The following is a 19,879-nucleotide window of genomic DNA, read 5'->3' on the forward strand; positions in this document are numbered from 1 at the left end:
TGCTTGTTCGTAACTTCTAACGATTTATGTGAAAGGAGTTATTTAACTGGAGTTATTTAACTGAGTAAGTGAGTATGGTTATGGTGGACACCAGAAAGGTATCTAAGACTTCTAAGGCAATTAATCATAGGGATTTCCTTTTTAACTCGTCAATATCAGAATCTGACTGAAATATTATTCCCAAAGTCATAAATATTAATTCCTTTCATTTTAAGATTAGGTTTTGCACTTGGGAAGACTTTAATTTAAGGTGAAATAGAAAGCTTCTGTTTTCTCTGGATTCAATTTTACATACTTTCATCCATTTGGTAATTTTCTCCAAATCAGCATTAATATTTTACGCAGTAGTATTTGGAATTGTCCCTTTGGGGAATTGTCTGGACCCCACCGCAAACACAGTAAACAGAAATTCCAATGTGAATAATATGTACAATAGTTTGATGGCTCGACATGCAAGACTCCATAATTTTAGTTATAATTTCTAAAACTCATAGTAATATTAAATTATATTTAAAACAAATAATTAATGTATTTTACATGGGAGACGAAGCGACACACATTGTATTTTATAATAATGCACAATTTTGAATGCTTTAAACCTGTTGCATTAAACAAATACTGGATTTGATGTAGTCATATAGTGAATCAATATGTGTCTAGTCTTCCAAATGTTCTATTGCGAACACATATAGTGTCAGTGCTCATGATCGCCATATCTATGAATGAATAAAAATATCATCATTAATAAACTCACCTGAGCTCACTGTGTGTTCTGAAGACAAATCGCTGTTAGGAATCCTGCACGGCTTCGTTCAAGTTCACCCTCAAATGTACCATAGAAATCTGTGATTGTGCGTGTTCAATGTTCGAATGCATTTTTGCGACAGGCGTTTGTTTATTTATTAAAATTCCACTAATTCATTAATCACATTGAGTTGCTCGCCTCTTCTCCAGTTGCTTACACTCTCAACTGATGTAGCTGCTTTGATTAACTGGAGTCCGGATGTACCTAATTACAAACTCTGTTCTAATTATGCTAATCGTGGAAGTGCATTATACTGGATGACAAACTTAGTAATCCTTTCACACTAATGATCCTTGTTTACAATGAACGCATGCCAATTGACTAAACAAACATCCTTAAGTAGAAGTATCACAATGGACGGTGTGTACAACTGTTTGACAAACAAAATCAACCAATATTTCATATTTAGAATCACCATTACATGAAATCACAGAAACATATATATTAAATTTTACTTTGAAAACTCCAGAACTAATGTCGTGAACGTAATATAATAGGAATTTATTCCAACGATGTGTTTCCTATATATGTTTCCTTGTACAATTTTAAATTCATGGATTTTTTATCTATTATTTTGCAATGATCGTGACAATCACTAAAAGGCTACTCTCTTGCTATTCCGTTTAGTGGTTATTCTAGTTTAGACAGCGATAGCCTCTCGTTATACAACCAGTGCTTTTCTAACCCTGATTTATTTAAGACAGCGTCTGTCATTGTTATACAAACAGTGTTTTTTCTAACCCCGATTTAGTTAAGACAGTGGCAGCCTTTCCCCATACAAACAGTGCTTTTCTAACCCCAATTAAGTTTATACAGCGGCAGCCTTTCGTTAAACAAACAGTGCTTTTCTAACTCCGACCTAATTAAAACAGCAGCAGCCTTTCGTTATACAAACAGTGCTTTTTCAAACGGCGATTGAATTAAGACAGCGGTATTATTTACATTATCTGTTACTGAAATCTGCACAAATGTTCTATTTCTTATGTAAAATGCTGTCAACATAAAGAAATAAAAATTATTTCATAACACTCCAAATATAGTTGCCATAATGAAATAGTATTAACGTATTATTACCACGTGCAAAAATACTGTTCGGTAACATTAGTTTCAAACCCGAAGAAAACCTCTTACGAGTTCAAAAAATTCAATGAAGCAGTGGTAAAATCTATCCATATATACAAAATTGTATAGTTTTGGAAATACCAACTATACAAAATTGTATATTTTGGAAATACCAAATATACAAAATTGTATATTTTGTATATATGGGTATTTTTTCTTGTGCTTCTCCGATCTTGGAGATAGCCGATCACAATGACACAGATGTTTTATCTCTAACAATGCCGCAATCTTCACTGATGGAACAATCCCTCTCCTCACCACCGTTGTCTAATGCTTTCACACCTCGCCGTGACTGCATCCACAATTACCTCTGTGTCATCTGCATCCTGGCGCGGGCACGCCTAATATCTCCACATCTTTCCTCATGGTTTCAGCTCGTTTGCGACTATGTATTTGGACCCCGCCTGGGTTCACTGGATGCAGTCCATCGATGCACATTGCACCCCCGATTATACCACCAGTCCCGGCGCCTCTAGTGCCTTCAACCTCTGCTCCTGTGTTAATTAGTCCACTTATGCAACACATGCACAGTGCATCATCACCAATCACGATGACCACCAGTCATCCGCCGTTGGTTTCTTTAGAGGACACCACTTCATTTCGTTGGTCTCACGCAGCTACACCCCTAGATCATCCCATTCTAGACTCCAATCCTGTAGTCGCTCTCCATAGCGTCGATCATACGACTATGGCTCGGACTCTTCAGCAGGCTCAGCTCTTATCACTTGATTCAACAACATTGGAGCTTAACTCTCATTAAGGCCTTAACCATGTACAAGATTGGATAGCGGACCAGTTGACCTCTGATTTTTCCAGAGTCGGTACACACGAGTTCTTCCATCTGAACGATACAGCCGGAAACGGGACTCGTCGCTGAACCACACCCTCCTCCAACGGAGTTGCTGCCATATCCTGTGTGCGTGACACCACTGACGTCGATTTTGACGGTGCTGTGCTGTTAAAACGACCCCACGAAGGGGACGTCTTCCCCTAAGTCCTGCTTCTCGTAATCGGTTCCTAACTGTTTGGGCTCATATCCTTCGCATACCCGGAATGTTGGATGCCGTAGAGGATGCGGTTGTGACTCTGTCCCGGAGATAACGTAACCGGATGTATCGGTCCTACCCCCTGGTTGTCACTCGTGGTCTACCTGATCTGGGACGGTTACGTGTTGTTCCTTGATTTTGATATCGGTCCCACAGTCTTGTTATTGCTTGGCGACACGTTAAACACCCTGGCTACTGCAGATCGTGAATTACCAGCTTCCAATCTGCCTATTGCGTTGTTTCTCTCTGCTTTGCTAAGTCTTGGCATTGTTCTGCATTACAGTGTGCGTCAACAACAATTGCCACTCGAGTGAAAACCCTGCGCTTTTAATGCCTATGGAAGCATGTTACACGTGCAGTGAATGGGTGTGTTTTGGTGACATGGTTAGCACTTGGCTGCGTTTTGGTCAATTTTGCATGTTTTTCTCGCTGAAAAAATCTGAATCAAATTTCCATCTCATTCTTCATGGCATTTTGTACCCATAACACTACATCTCCCAAATCTTTCCTGAAAACACCAACATCCTCTATAATACTACTTCAGTAACCATTTTTATCCCTTTTGCGTTTCTTTTTTGGGGGAGTATAATAAATCGAACGATTACAATAGGCCTCTATAGCCTTTCGGCTTGGAGCCCTAAAAATATTTAGATTTTACTAATTTTGTGGCTGGGCAGTCAAATAGATAGTCAGTAGCTGATTAATTTTTCACATGAATTACAAATTTGTTCCAGAGCTTCAGAAAGTGTTCAACGCCTTAGCACAGTTGGGTATGCAGATGGGGTAAGTTGCCTTGGAGTCTTTATTTTACTTTGATTATGATGTTTTGATGTCAAACATGACAAGGTCCCTAGACTAGCAGTGTTAACATCAGACTGATTGTCTTCACTCTGTAGATCTTCCTCGCTTTCCTCGCTGATGACAAGACTTGTTTTACTAACCACAGGCATATATTGATATGGATGAATATGTGTATGGTCATTGAGCAGAAATTCAACATTTTCATCGATGGTATGTAAGGTGATGCCATTATGAACATGTGGAAGGTTTGGGGTTCGATCATACCACAAGACATTAAAAGATGGTACTTGTTGTTATCCTGTCTGACGCTTGGCATTAAGGGGCTATATCGATGGTATGTAAGGTGATGCCATTATGAACATGTGGAAGGTCTGGGGTTCGATCATACCATAAGACGTTAAAAGATGGAACTTGTTGTTATCCTGTCTGACGCTTCTCATTAAGGGGCTAAAACAAGGACTGGTCGGCTCAGAGTTGGTATACTGTGTCTGAGTGGGGTATCCATGTTAAACTGCGGCATGGTATCTCAGTGGGCTAGCACTATAAATCGGCATCAGTCCGGACTAGTACAAGCAGCCAGACACGTATGCATGCATGTCGCTATATAAGTGCAATCTTGGATGTGATGTTAAACCCCATTTCACCTCACCTCACCATTGTGAATGCTACTAATCTTCAAAACACTATACAGAAACAGTTATCATCTGCAAGTCAACTCTACACTACGATGTCATGACATGTGATGATAACTCAGCTCATTAACTCTCGGTAGTCTCTGGAATACGAGTAGGTTTTAACATTTTTTGCCACAAATAATGGCTTCAGAATTTTTTCCTTCTAGATACTTGTTTTAATATGCTTTGTAAATGATGTAGTCACATATTTATAGTTTACTGTAAATCTCCTTTAAACTTGGGATATTCATTCTTCCTATCATGTTTTTTTCTGTTTTTAAGCCCTGGGTTTAAATTTGGATAAAGTGTTACTCAATTGAGTTGGCAAAATCCATAATTAAACCCAGGGCTTATAAACTGGCAGTCCCAGTATTATTTACATTTGAGAAATATGTGTAGTGTGTACCGTATCGAAGGAAATTTTGTTGAATTTTCAATTAATTTGTAATGCCAGTTCATCATATGTCTATTATACAATGAATATTGTTCCAGGTTCACTCTTTTGTTTAATTAGCATCAGTTAAGTCATTTATTTCCTGCAGAAGGCAGCATGTTTGCCAAGTGCAGCAGCCAGAAAATGTTAACGAGTAACCAGCTGGTAACCGAAAGTTGAAAAGACTGTTGACATCACAGTGTTTATGAGTTACATTTGAATGATTAAGTCATATGTTTCAATTCTTATGGACAAATCTGGAATAAAACATTTCGTAGCACATTCTACTTGCTGTTTGGCCACTAGAAATAGTTCAAAATATGTCATTCTCACATGGTGGCCATTCTTGCAGAATGGTACATTCATGAAAACTCTACACCAGTGCTGTCTAATCTAAGGGCAAGGCAGATATCATCCAAAATATGATCATTTTTTATTTGAAATTTGTTTATCATTATGGTGAAAGAGTTACATGTATATCCATTTAGTTTTTGTTTTATTGTCATTCTGAAAACAAAAAAATTCTATGTTAGGACAGATTTTACCTGATTGTTTTTTTTCCCTTGATTCTTGGTATGATTTAAATGACAAAAAACATGATTTAACAACTTGGGTGTTGTAGATCACTGTCTTAAATGGATTAAGATCTTCCTTAGAAGAAGTCATCTTTGGAGATTGAGCTTTGATGTTCTTTAATTCAGGTTTTGAGGTGCCTAGATGTTTATCTTATGTAAGCTTGTCCACAATTGCACGGAATGTGGTACACTGCTCCTGATGGTTCTAGCTTGTGGCTGGATGGTGGTTTCCCTGTGGCTTTTATTGTGTTCTGAATGGTATGACTTCTTTCAAACTACATCAATGTTGGCCTGTTTCTTTAAGAGTCTCTGGATTTTGTGGCTAACTGTTCCAAAGTAGGGGAGGCTGGTCACAAAGGGTGCAGACTGTTGAGGGAAAGATTTCTGTGATTTCTTAGTCATGTTCTGTATCGTCTGTTGTTCTAGTTGCTCAGGGTAGAGGTTAGACTGTGTAAATACTTGTTAGAGGTGGCTTAGTTCAGTAGTTGATTCGTAGAGACATCAAAGCTCAGTTTCCAAAGATGACACAAAATCAGCTCTATCAGACCACATCCGTGACAACCCAAGCCACAGCATTCAGTGGGATAACGTCAAAGCCCTCACCACAAACCTCAAACGACGACCCCCTGTGTCGTATGAAAACAAACTAGTAAAAAATTGGAACTGGATTTGAAACTAACGAAAGAAAGACAATAAGAGTACAGAGTGTCTTTCTTTCGCGTGGAATGTGGACATGGCTTCCACTACGGACCTGCTTTCATCGGTCCAGGCTTCACCATTCTTCAATGACATTACTGCTTCGTTGAAGAGTGTTGGCATGGGGGTCAGGGATGACTTGGCCTTCAGTTTGAGATTCTGCAACGACTCTCGGATCTGTCAAATATACAAAATCACATTTAAGAAATGCAATATTTTAATACGTTTTATACGTAATTACATTTGCATAAATACATTTTCTCATACAGTAATCTAGTCTTTTTTACCTACAGTATCAATATTGATATTCTTATGAGGCCGTAATGCATACCTTAAAGTCATGATTCACTGGTTCATGGTTATGAGGACTTGACTCTTTCGTCATGATGTCATTGAATGTCGATACTGTGGAACGACAGTCTTTGTTGGTGCACTTCCAAGTAATCCAGTTATTCCTCTTCCTTTTTCCAACTCGGTAGGTGTAGCCACCAGTACAAAGGTATCCACTTCCGTGTGTAGTTGGAAGAAACGTGTACTGTAACTACGCGTTTGCCATATCGCGAATGATGACAGACTACCATGTTTCGGAGATTTATAACATAGTAACTGTTGAGTCAATCAGTTGAGTAAATGGTACTCACTAGATTATCAAAATCAGAGTTCACCAATTCAGTGAACACATTTCAGTTTGCGTGTACATATTTCAGTTTTTGACACTAACCAAGGAGTTAATTCCCTCCTAAAACAACACCACACATCAAAGGCGTACAGGTGGGTCGCCGTCCTGCGAATGGAAAAATTCAACGGGTCGTCGTCCTGCGAATACCCCACATCAAAGACTTCAAAATCAGAAAACTACAAGAAGCCATCAACATCAAAAGACTCCCGATGTCAATCAACCGTGACCAAGGCTATTACATTCCCTTCGCATACTATCAACTCATCAAAGACCCCAATCAGCCATAATCCTGTTGTTTATATTACTGGCTTCATCCTTTGTTTATGTCACTGACTTCACTGATGATTGTCATTACTACCCTTGTGTGTACATAAGAGACATCTCCATTCCAGTATAGCTACATCTGATATCTACGATACTGTATAAACATTGCCTCCTACCTATACATATACTTGTCACTTGCTTGATAACGGTGTTATCTCATTAACATTCACGAACTACAAACTGCACTTAAAAACAAAAACACAGCCCCAGCCACTGGATTAGACAACATTAGCTATAAAATCCTTAATCATGTCCCCATCAAAATTCAAAAATTAATACTACAATTATATAATCAAGTTTGGACCTCTGGCTACCTCCCCAAAACATTGAAAAATGCATTAGTGGTGCCAATTCTGAAACCAGGGAAATCCCCATCACGTCTATGTAAAATTATGGAATCAATAATTAATAATAGACTAAAGCATAAAATCCAAAACAATAGCCTCATTAAAGAGGACCAGAGCAGCTTCACAGCAAACGGACAAACATTAGACCATATTTTTAATTTAGAACATGATGTTAAGACAGCCCAAGCACAAAAACAATACACTGTGGCCATTTTTATTGACTTTTCTAAAGCATTTGATATGGTTTGGCAACAAGGCCTAATTCAAAAATTACTAGATAAAGCCATTGATGGAAGAATTTTAAATTTCATTCACTCTTTCCTAAATAACAGAAACATAACAGTAAAGTCAAACAACACACTATCAGATCCCCACATCCTAGAAAACGGTACACCCCAGGGAAGCATCCTGTCCCCCACACTATTTAACTTAATGATTGATGACATTTTCCCAACTCTTCCCAAAAACATAACTACAGCAAAATTCGCTGACGATATTTCATTCTGGACGTCATCAACATCCATAAAACAAATCGAAAAAAGAATTAAACCAATCCTCTCGGAACTAGAATACTGGGCTTCCCATTGGGGGTTCAAAATTAATACAAAAAAAACTATCGGCATTGTTTTCAAAAAAACATTCATGCTAAATTTAACGCCCAAACTCACCCTTAACAAAGAAACTATTAAATTTCAAAAAAATGCAAAATTACTAGGAGTCACATTTGACCAACACCTAACATGGGCTCCCCACATCAATAACGTGGTCAACTCCTGCCAAAAAGATATCAATCCAATGAGAGCCATCAGCGGCTCTCACTGGGGAGCTGACAAACAAACACTCATAAACATATACAAAACACTTATCCAAGCTAAAATAGATTATGCCGCTCCGGTCTTTCACTCCTTAACAGATAACCTCGAAAAAAAGCTTAATTCAGTACAATATAAAGCCCTCAAGATAGCCCTGGGGACCAGAAATGGCACCTCCCTAAACACCCTACAAATCATCACAGGCATTACATCAATCCAACTTAAACGTCATCAATCTATACTTAGTTACTGGGCTTGGGCACAACAAAACCCCATTTACAAAGAAATACTCCCAAAATACAAAAACTCAAGACCAGCTACCATCAAAAAGTTCAAAAACAACAAAAACCTAGCCCCCTTCATTATTCACCTTCACAATCTCATTAAAACCTACAATCTAGAACATATAACTCACTAGCCCCCAAACAACTCATACATTCTCGACCTCCCCCCGAAACAGACACATCTCTAACAAAAACACTCAGCAATCATAACAAACTCACAAACCTAGAAAAAGGTACCATATCACTAAATTACATCCAACAAAACTGGCCGGAACATACACACATCTACACAGATGCATCATATAACAGAAATAACAAAAAAACAGGGCTTGGTGTCCATACAACACAACCTATACCAAGCACAAAAAAATACCAATATGCAAACTATACACATACAAACACAGCAGAGCTACTAGCCATTCTTCAAGCTTACCACCAAGCTGAAACAACAAACCAAAACAAAATCATCATTATTTCTGACTCACTTAACTCAATAAAACAAATTGCAGATAAATATTCTAAATCCAGACCCGACCTAATCAAACAAATAGTAAACACCCACTCAAAACTCAAAATGGCAAATAAAACAATAACACTAGTATGGATACCCAGCCATACAGGCATACCAGGCAACGAAATAGCAGACCAATCAGCAAACCAGCAACAATTGACCAACTACCCACATTACAATTCCACACAAGCAAAGCCGAAACAAAAACACTAATAAAACAGACAACAAAGCTTTATTAATAACATCCAAAAATGTAAATCACAATGGATTAAAACACTGTTTACTAACCCAATCACTAAATGCAAGAACTACACAAACTCCATATTAGCAGATAAAATTATAAACAGAATACAAAGCAATCAAACAAACTTAAACGAGACACTCTATAAACAAAACAGACATCCAAATCCAAACTGCATACACTGTAATACCACAGAAGACATAAACCACATATTCACCACATGTAGTAAATATAAACAACAACAGCAAACACTATATAACTCTCTCCCGCCTAACTACAAAAACAATGTCACCATGCTATTCAAACCAAACAACCCACCAGCTACCTACCTACAAATAGCCACCTTCCTTAAAGACACAAAATTACTAGCTAAAATTTAGACCTTCCCAAACAAATTCTCCAAGCAATTTTCTCTCTTTACAGCAATACTTTAGATTCGTCTCGGGATTGAAATTCCCAGCGCGGACTGTCTTCTACGACGCCCGCGGCTCAAAATCTCAGCGCGGATTGTCTTCAGTGACGTCCGCACCCCAAACTCTCCCATATCCATTCATAGTGCCAACAACATAGCCGTTCAACCAGCCATCCACCCAATGTCAAGGACAACACGCTCACTGCCACACACGCCGACACATAGCCCTTACTTTTTTGGGCTAGACGTTTATCATTATTACCACTATTCATGATTCTATAGGACCCGTCTGCCCCGAGTGCGAAATAGCCAGAGGCTGAAGCGCTCGTTAAATCTCCCAACTATTGATTGATTGATAACCGTGTTAGTACCTACACTGAAACGTCGCTCTTAATTGTAATAAAGAAGTTGTTCATCCATAAATTCTTATCCTTACTTAATCATCATCATCATCATCATCCTTCAGAAGTCAATTATTAAATCAGTGGACTTGTGTCTTGAGATTGTTGTATATTTACAGAGGGAGAGGAAAGCACATTATGTGGAGGACATACAAGACAGGATGGAGGACCTTTTCGGGGCTGGTGCACACCTTGAACTTAGAAGTAAGTCAGTTCCTTATAACCTATGCCACATCCCCCTACCCCTGCCCCTTGAAGGTAACAACTGTATTCATCCTGTGAATATTTTCCATCCTCAGCCCAAACTGTCAAACTTCATTCCACCCAATGTTTTACACTGCATTGAATATGGGTTGCTCTCTTTAATGTTTTCACAAAGTTGGACTTCTAATTTCAGTTGCCAAATTGACAGTGGACATTCGAACAGTCATCCCACACTGTGTCAAGTTCAGTCAGGTAACTGACAGTAGCAAGGATGTAGTTTTGCATTCTGACAACTTGAGTGTGGAACTCCTACAATGTTGAACTTCCACAAAAAACAACAGGGATATACCTCTGTAACAGCATAAAATTCCTGTTTAGGCTGAGAATGATACCATATATCGCTGTGTATAAGGCAAGTTTTTCTTACCTAGAATTAGGGGACTTTCAAGTGGGGTCATCTTATACACAGGGTTGAAGAGTTTTGATGTTTCTCTCTGTTATGTACACAACTCACTGTTATGTACAGCAGCCACGGTCATATTACCACTATTGACTTTAGTGGATAGAGAATAAATATATATATACTCAACAACAAAAGTTCCTGTGACAATATTTTAGTGTATTTTTCAACCAAGTAAAGTTGGTTTTCAATATTGTAGTACATGTATGGAATCAAATCACAAAAACGCAACTGCTACAGAAAAGCATGCATTCCATGCAAAAGTTGACTTTTATGCAAGTCCCATGCATTTCACTACCCAAGAATGGGTATAAAAACATGTGCGTTAATGGGATTCCATATGCATTGTTTAGCATCGTGCTGACAACAACCACTCAGAAAAACAACAAAATTACGCAATTATTCAACATTACGAAATGCCACGCCTGTCCGAAAATGAGCGTCTGCAAGCCATTGGTATGCGTTATGGTATAGGGTGGGATTACCGCAAGGCAGAGGACTCGTTTGATAGTGGTAGAGGGAAATCTCAATGGACAGCGCTAACGCGACGAGATCATCGGCCTTGTTGTTCTACCGTTTTTGCATCGTCATTGCCCAGGCATTACCGTTCGACATGACAACGCCGGGCCTCATATTGCTCAACTTGTTCAGGATTCCCTTCAACAAAACAACGCGAATATCATCCCCTGGCCTGCTCACTCCATTGATCTCTCACTAATCAAGCACATGTGGGATGAGATGGATCGGCGCCTTCGACGTCAACCACGTGTTCCACAGACACTCCAGGAACTTCTAAATATGCTCCAGCAGATATGGACAGATATCCCACAGGACTTTATCCTCACATTGACTCTCTGAAATTCATATTTGTTGTAGTTTGACTATTATGTGTCAACATAAAGATTTCGCTATCGCGAGCCTGGGAGCATTGATGGTGATTGGTCAAATTGTTCCGTATGAAAAAATATCTGGCAATAGCGATCATCTGTACCGAAGTGCTACACTTATGGTTATTAATTTATTTCAAATATATATATATAGTAAAGCTGCAACTAAAATAACATGATATCGGAATAAATAAATTAGACGGGGAACCATCACTTCTTTCTGTGTTTCCAGATGAAAACAATTAAGACTTTTGTTGATCACATCTGAACACTTCGGTTGCTATTTTAAAATATTATGTCCACTCATCTCACCAGAAAAGCTAAAAGCTGTTCCACATCAGATCGGGGGTACGAGAAGAAAGAACGATATAGTAATTGGTTACAAATGTATTGTGGGATGAGGCTTTCATCCCCATTGTGACTGGTGTCTTCTCCGGATGTGGTAAAGATCAAGTCACTGGGGATCAACATCCAAGGTGCCAGTCATGCAGAATGAGCACTTGCATGCCTATTTGAAGATGCAATTATTTCAATAGTCTCTCTAACAAAATGTTAGACAAGGTTTCTAAGAGTGGCACAGAAATACTGACTCTTCTAGAAGCACTTAGTCATAAGTAAAAAATTAAGAATCATCGTCTGCTAATATTAAGAAGGGGCAAGTTTCTGGTGTGATACACACCACTGCAAGTCACTTGAGGGGCAACTTTGTTGCTCATCCCACCTTCTCACACTATTTAAAGGGCAGACATACCTTTCTGGTTTTCTGACGCCACTTGCGTACATCAAGGATGTCTGGTAAGGTGGGCCATCTAAGCTTGGTAGAAGTATCTGATCTCCACCAAATGCCATGGTCCCCCTTTAACTTAAATGAGTTCACAGATAAAATCATAGACAAAAAATGATAGACGTACACTTTTAATTATGAGCTGAGGAATTATTGCTTCTAAAAACCTCCGTATCCCAACAGATCTTTGATTGAATATGACAGGCCATTACCATGAGTTATCATGGACACAGCCAAGCTGAATCAGCAGATTACAAGGACAATAGAAGGGTCATTACAAGGCGTAGTGAATCTCATGGATCCCAGTTTTACCATGCACAGCATGAGGAAGATCATGCATCATGGGCATCTCAATTCAGCTGGCATAGAGGTGGACACTACTCCCCATCTAGTCACCATCATAATACCAGGTGGGCTGAAAGGGACTCTCATGCTAGTTACACAAGACCTCATAAGCATGCCCCTTCTCATACTGTTACGTGCTCCAGCCAAGCGTACACTGACTGAAGATGTTGCGTCATTCTCACTACGGTTATACTACACATGCTTCCTGCTCCTCAAGCCACAGATCTGATGACCAAGACAATACTTCGCAACATCATCACTTCTCCTCACTGCACAGATTACTTAGCAGGTGCGGCTCCATATCCAACACTGCTACTTCCTTGGATTTGGAATCTCCTTCAGAAGTCTCCAATAACTACTCATTCAAAGACATCATTGAAGGATTATATCACTTGATGTCAGCTTTACGTCCCACCACCAAGGAGAAGCAACCTACCAATCCTTTGCTAGCGCGCAGGGTATGATGAACTACTGTCCAGTACCTAATACTGAAGAATTCCACATTCATCCCTTACTGTCATACATGGAGAACATCATGAAAAAGATTGAATTCTCTCTAAATGGATCAGCTGCTTACATCCTTAGACTTGGGATGCCTTCTATCAGCAGTAATGGTTACAAAACACATGAATCTCCTTTCCTGCCTCATCCTATGATCGATGATGAGCATCATGATTTTGTCAAGAATCCCAACACTTGGATGCACATAGAGACAGCTAGAATCAGAGATCTGGATGTCAACAAGCAGATGTTGAATATCAGCTTGTACATCAATTGAGTTGCCGCCAGCATTAGTCCAACAGACCCAAACTCAGACCTTCCCTCAGACACATCAGTCAAAATGACCCTGCATCAAGCCGCATTTATTTACAGCTCCTTGGACCATATATTAAAAATGCAGGAAGATCTACAATCAGTGCTGATATGGATGGCAGATCATCTCATACCATTCAAAGGAATCACCTGCACCAACAAGTTCACCATGTGCTTCTGGAGTCGTTGAGAAGATGCATGTTGTCGCAGCCTATTACAGCTCCACAGATCTTCAACATTAGACTGAAGGATATCAAGGAAGCGATCATGTTGGCTACCAACCACAACTTCCAAGAATCAACTTGGCATGCAATATCAAAAAGCAATTCCCAGACTTCCAGATGCAGCGACAGCCTCCCAAGAGAAGACATGTGATGTCAAGGTGAGAATCCTTTCATGCCCCAGCCTTGAAGGATAGATCATCTTGTTCAAAGACCAGAGTCTCAAAAGAAGATCATCACTTCTCACAGCATCGAAGAGCCAGAGGCGTCCCCAGAGGCGGTCCTCGTCGCAAGGGATTCAGCAACAGTTCAGCACATCTCTCCTCTCTTCTGTTGACCTTGCCTGTCTAACTGACATTGATTTAAGACAACCAATATGCAGTACAACACGTAAACCAGGTCCAGTCAGAGGATGTCTAATGCAGTGTGCCAACTGTGATGCTGTCACAGTCGACTCCTGAAACCTCTATTTCCAGGAGTCTCCATTTTCTACTTTGACTAAGTCTGGTGATTCATCCTACAGGACAACGTTTTCATCTGACAGGCACCAAGGGAGCTCAAGCCAACTTGGCAGTACACTAGCTCCTAGACAATGGAGTCATGAGCGCTTAGAAGAATCAGATACCACACTGAATTCTACTCACCAATCTTTCTGAAATTTATGAAGAAATTAAGAAACGCCCTTTGAAAAAGAGATTGGATGGTCAGCCTAGAAGATATTCAGGAAGCGTATCCTCACATCCCCATCCATCCAAGTTACTATCTATCTACGGTTTGCAGTCTTCGGGCAGAGGTATCAGTTCAATGTTCTACCATTCGGCATATCCATAACTCCATGGTTGTTCTCCAGGATCACCATCATTGGGTTTGCCCATCTATTGTTGGTAAGACTAAACGGCCTCATCGACAAATTCCTATCAGCCAACCAGGACAAGTCACAGTTCAAGAAAAACTTCCTTATCCAACTATTAACTCACATGGGCTTCCTGGTTTTCCCCGACAAGTCAGAGTTAGAACCCATTCAAGACCAACTCATATTAAAGATGCCACAGTACAGGGGAAAGGGTCTACTCAAGAGAGACTTACATGACAATAGGCTGGAAATGTTAGCAATATTTCTAGCTATCTAAGCATGGCAAGTTCATGAGGACCAATCATCAGTACTGATTGCTACAGACAACTCGCCAGTGTAGCATCAAGGGGGCACATGGTTGAAGGTGGTTACACATTTATATGCCTTGGCAGGAACACTGAGCTGCCAGATGGAAACTCGTCACATACTGGGCATGCTCAACATACTAGCAGATTGATTTCCTAGGAGAACAAAATCATGTTCACGGAAATGTTCCTCCATCCAGAGATATTCCAATGGATAACCTCAGTTTGGGATTCTCCAAATCTCGACCTATTTGCATCCTGCCTCAACAAGATACTGCCTGTTTATATTCGCCCCATGCAAGACCTGCTAGCCCTCCAGGTCAATACCTTATCCATGAATTGGGAGGGAATATTCGCCTAAGCATTCTCCCCTTGGTCTCTCCTTGACAGAGTACTGTGGAAAATAGAAGAGACAGAATGCAGGATGATACATATAGCTCCGGCATGGCCCATCAGGACATGGTTTCCGAAATTACTACTCCTCCTAATGAGAGGACCTACCTTCTGCGACATATTTTAGGGCAGCCTCAACAACCCCAACCTTTACGCCTGGAAATTAACTTGACAAAGATGCTACTTTAAATCAGCTGCACAAAGACTGGCATGTTTATGTCAGATAATAGCCAAGAAGTGGTACATATAACCAGAAGTGAGGTCATAGATGACATCAGAACTGGAAATGACGTCTAAAGATGATCTCAGAACAGGTGGGTATGTAAGAGAGGACATCATAACCAGAAGTGACGTTATATGAATAGACCCGGAAGTGACAAGTGAAAGCCAAGTAAGTACTGGAAGTGACATCAGAACAAAATGCCAGCTATCTAGTGATACTAGATGCCACACCCCACCGATCCCACATCCCACCAGTCCCTCTGGTCTATACTGGCTAGGATGTAATAGAGGTAGGGTATTCGAAAGAATACTACCTCTATTACATCAGGAGTTAGTCTGTCCTACCTCCCCAACTAACTACATCTAATTGATGAGGGTTGTGGGTTGAAAGAAGTGATGATTTCCCGCCTTGTGCATGCAGTTTCATTTCCTGCGAAGGACAAAAAATTATTAAATTTTATAGTGTCATTCTCAGCCTAAACAGAAATTAATGGCTATGATGTAATAAAGGTTGTATTCTTGGAATTGTACACAATGATAAATATTGCTAGTTTTTTCATTGATTAATAGTAAACACTTTCTTTTTTGTTTTCATGTGTCAAGGTCATATCAAAGGTCAAAGACAGTCACACAGTGAAAGATGTGTGAACAGTATGATTAAGATTGTATTTACATTATGCTACACTAACTTTATGTTTAAATAACCACTTATGCTTTCAATTTGAAATTATCTGGAAATTCATGGATGAGCTTGAAGGACAATCATTAGACCCAAAGTGCTCATTACTTTCCTTTGAGAGTAGCTGTGGGCATGAGTTTCTGGTTTAAAATTGTGCTGCATTGGATATGTAAATCCCGTAGCAGAAAAGCTATACTTATGCTCGAAGTAAGGTCATTAGCACAATTAGAGTGGAAATACTTCATTTCACCTTTTAAGCTTCTCCTATGTTTGTCAGGGGAATGTAAAGCCTATTTTTCATGAGGGAATAACGGGAGAAATGACTGACTATTCCCACATACATTTGAGATTAGTGATGTTGAAATGTTGTCAGGACAAGAAGACCAAGGCTCAGCTGGTGGAGAAGATACAGATGAGGAAGAAGCTGCTGAAGTATCTTCGCCAGGAGGACTATCAGCGCTTCCTCTGGCTCTTGAGAGAACTGAAGATTCGCTATGCCCCCATCCAGGAATACCATGGCCATGCAAGCAAGAAGTTCCTTAAGAGAAGTTCCACAGTGAAGGCAGCATTTGATGTGAGAAAACAGAAACTGTTTGAACTTCGAGAACAATTAGATGCTGAACGGGTGGACTATGAGGTGTACAAACAAAAAACTTTGGTTAACATTAAGAATGATATTGACAAGCTAAACCTTGATAGAGAGCTTCTGTGGAAGCAGCAGGTGCGTGAATCAGTGACCAAGGCAGAGGTCAATTTACTTAAAAAATGATAGGCTGGCAGGACCTAAGATGCTTTTTCTGGGAAGAGCTGTCAGGTTGTTTGTGAGATATATAACTAAAAGGTTGAAACTAGCAGAAAATTTAAAGGTTTGTGTCAAGGTGAGTTGTCTGTGAGTTCTATTGAACTTTTATCATAGTTTTAGGCTTTCCATCTTCATCTCCTCTGAACCCAAAGTCATATGAAGCTAACATTTTGCATGTGAATGATGCAAGCATCTGTGGTCCACATGTGCTCACAGAATTACCCGTACATCATTTTGTGAATATGTTCTCTCATAGATGTAGACATAAAATAGTTCATTCAGCTATATTGTATTCATATTCTTCTAATAAATCTATGCTCGAATCAGGAAAGTGTATTTTTTAATTACTTTGACAAAAAACATCTGTTATATTAATCTGGCTGTTTGAAACAAGTGGAATATTCAACAATAGTAACAATTCTTCCGTTAACTTCTTTGAGTGGCATTTAGAAGTTGGAATGGTAACAATTTTGTCTTAATTCTTCCGTTGCAGATATTCAATGTATAAATGAATGTAATTACCAATTCATGGAAGGTTGATTTCTTTGAGTGTGTCCATAAAATTGTTATCATGGAAGTGTAGCAGGGCGTGCAGTCATCCCACAGATGACATCCTTTCCTTGTCAGCTTGCTGACGGGGTAAACCTCTTTGGTCATGTGGACAAGGCGTCCGACCTCTGATCAGAAGGTCCGTGGGTCGAATCCCATCATGGGACTCGGAAATTTTATGGCCGCTACATTGGCGCCCAATGTGGGGCTGAGCATGTTCATATTTAATTTAAGCAAATAAGTATCAGTACCCTGCTCAGAAATTTTATGGTCGCTACAGAAGCAAGATTGTTTTTAAAATATTACATACAAAATCCCTAAGGAGATAATTTATATGAAAAATTGTGATCTATTACATTATTGATATCAAGGGTATGAACATGTACCTGAAATATAATTTACAAATATGAGGTGTCTTATATTGTTCCAACATGACACTAAAAGAGTCTTGATTCTGATTGGTCAAAATAAAGATGAAAATCAGGTATCTAGTTCCATTCGATACCAAAAACATTGACATGCTTTTTTCACAACTCTATGACAGTTAGTAGCAAGTTGAACGTTATCAAATTATGTTGAATTGGCCATTGTGGACATTGTGTAAGCAGCTCATATTGCTGAAGTAGTAACCGCTTACAACAAGCATGGTTTCTGAAGACCAATTCTAACACAGATGTTCATTTGTTGAAAATCAAATATTTCTTATGAATCCTCTACCTCTATTACATCATTGCCAAATTCCTGTATTTTGGCTGCAATCACACTAAACTAACTTTCGGACTAAGTCCTCTTCACTGTCAAATTTAATTAGTTGTACCCGCAATAGCACAGCTTCTCATGCGTGAAGGTGGGAAAAACCTCACTTCTTTCCTGTGTGTGAGTCATCAACGCCTCCTCTAGCACTTAGTTGTACACGCCGTGATGTAACTGGAATACTGTTAAAAGCGGCGTTAAACCAAACTCACTCACTCACTCACTTGGTTGTATAGACACTATTCTAGTCCTTTTCAGTAAACAGTTATTAAAACTTCTATTATAATATTACTACATGAAGAAATACCGAGAAGTTCTACAATCCCAAGATTACAAAAGTAGAATTGACTATCGAGGGCGTTCCTAATCAACTATATAGTCAAGGAATGCTAGCGTATCAACAATGGGATGAGATTAAAAAACTCCCTTCTATAAAATGAAGCCCAGAAGTTAATGCGGTCGCGAAAGATCTGTCTCTTGGGGATGTATCCCTGGCTGAATTCCTTACCACGAAGTATGCGCTATGGCTCGACATGAGAACCACGGACGATGACTAACTACACAGCAGTGGGAGGAGAATAGAAAATGCTAGCGAGGGTGTCACTATACAGATAGCGAAGCTCCAGGAATCAGCTGGTAAATTAAACATATATTTGTACGCTATTATGGTTGCGCAACTTAATATACAGAATGGACGATTCGTGCAAGCAATCTATTAATTGTGTTTTACCTAAAGAATCGCACTGCGCTATCATCTGCAGGCAAACGGGTTGTGGAAAAACAGCTTTTATTCTAGATGTGTTAGAAAGTCATACTTCCCGGTATAATAGGGAGTATTGTTTCCTGGCTCTTGAATTTATTAGCTAAGACCACCACTTCGCTTAGTCAAAACTTGTGGGCACTGATTGTAGCAATTGCAGGGCTGTTGTATGTATCCGCTAAAGACTATTTATCCAAATCAGTTCATTAACCAAATCATGAGCAAACTAGCCACGACTCCACCTACTATAAGCGCTGTTTTTTCATCGATATGTTGTTGATTTTTAGCTGCAATATGTGGTGGCACTTGTGGTTGTGCGTCAGTAGATGGTTGTGAAACATGTGGTGTCTGTGGCTTGACTATTCCCGTTTCGCCTGTGTTTGTTTGCGTTATTAATTCGGTGTTAATATCTGAATTTATACCTGGTTTTTGTTGATCGGTAGCAATAACAATTTTATTATTATAGCCTATCACTTGATCGATCTTAAGTTCCATATTACTCGGAGACATGTATAGTCCCGGCGCATAAACGTTGTCTACTTTGGATTGAGTGTACTGTAATACATCTTGATAACGCTTTATAGAAGATGGTATGTCAACTGGTGAATTAATAACATCCTCCACGTTTGCAACAAACTTGTTAATGCGCATCGAGCGCCATCCCAGAACCGATGATTCCCGTTGAG

The 19,879-nt window shown here is 39.5% G+C and overlaps 1 protein-coding gene across 1 annotated transcript in view; it reads left to right on the top strand.

Moving 5' to 3' along the window:
• Positions 1-17,994, top strand: part of LOC139475945 (small ribosomal subunit protein uS15m-like) — a 142,532-nt gene extending 124,538 nt beyond the window's left edge. The window contains exons 4-7 of the mRNA XM_071259158.1: positions 3,708-3,756; positions 10,283-10,367; positions 10,561-10,619; positions 16,703-17,994. Of these exons, the coding sequence (XP_071115259.1) occupies positions 3,708-3,756; positions 10,283-10,367; positions 10,561-10,619; positions 16,703-17,098 (589 nt within the window). The 3' untranslated portion in view covers positions 17,099-17,994. The remainder of the gene's footprint in view (positions 1-3,707; positions 3,757-10,282; positions 10,368-10,560; positions 10,620-16,702) is intronic.
• The last annotated feature ends 1,885 nt before the right edge of the window (positions 17,995-19,879 follow it).

Source organism: Haliotis cracherodii, unplaced genomic scaffold (genome assembly GCF_022045235.1).
Source record: "Haliotis cracherodii isolate W230 unplaced genomic scaffold, xgHalCrac1.p SCAF_3, whole genome shotgun sequence".
NCBI lineage: Eukaryota > Metazoa > Mollusca > Gastropoda > Lepetellida > Haliotidae > Haliotis > Haliotis cracherodii.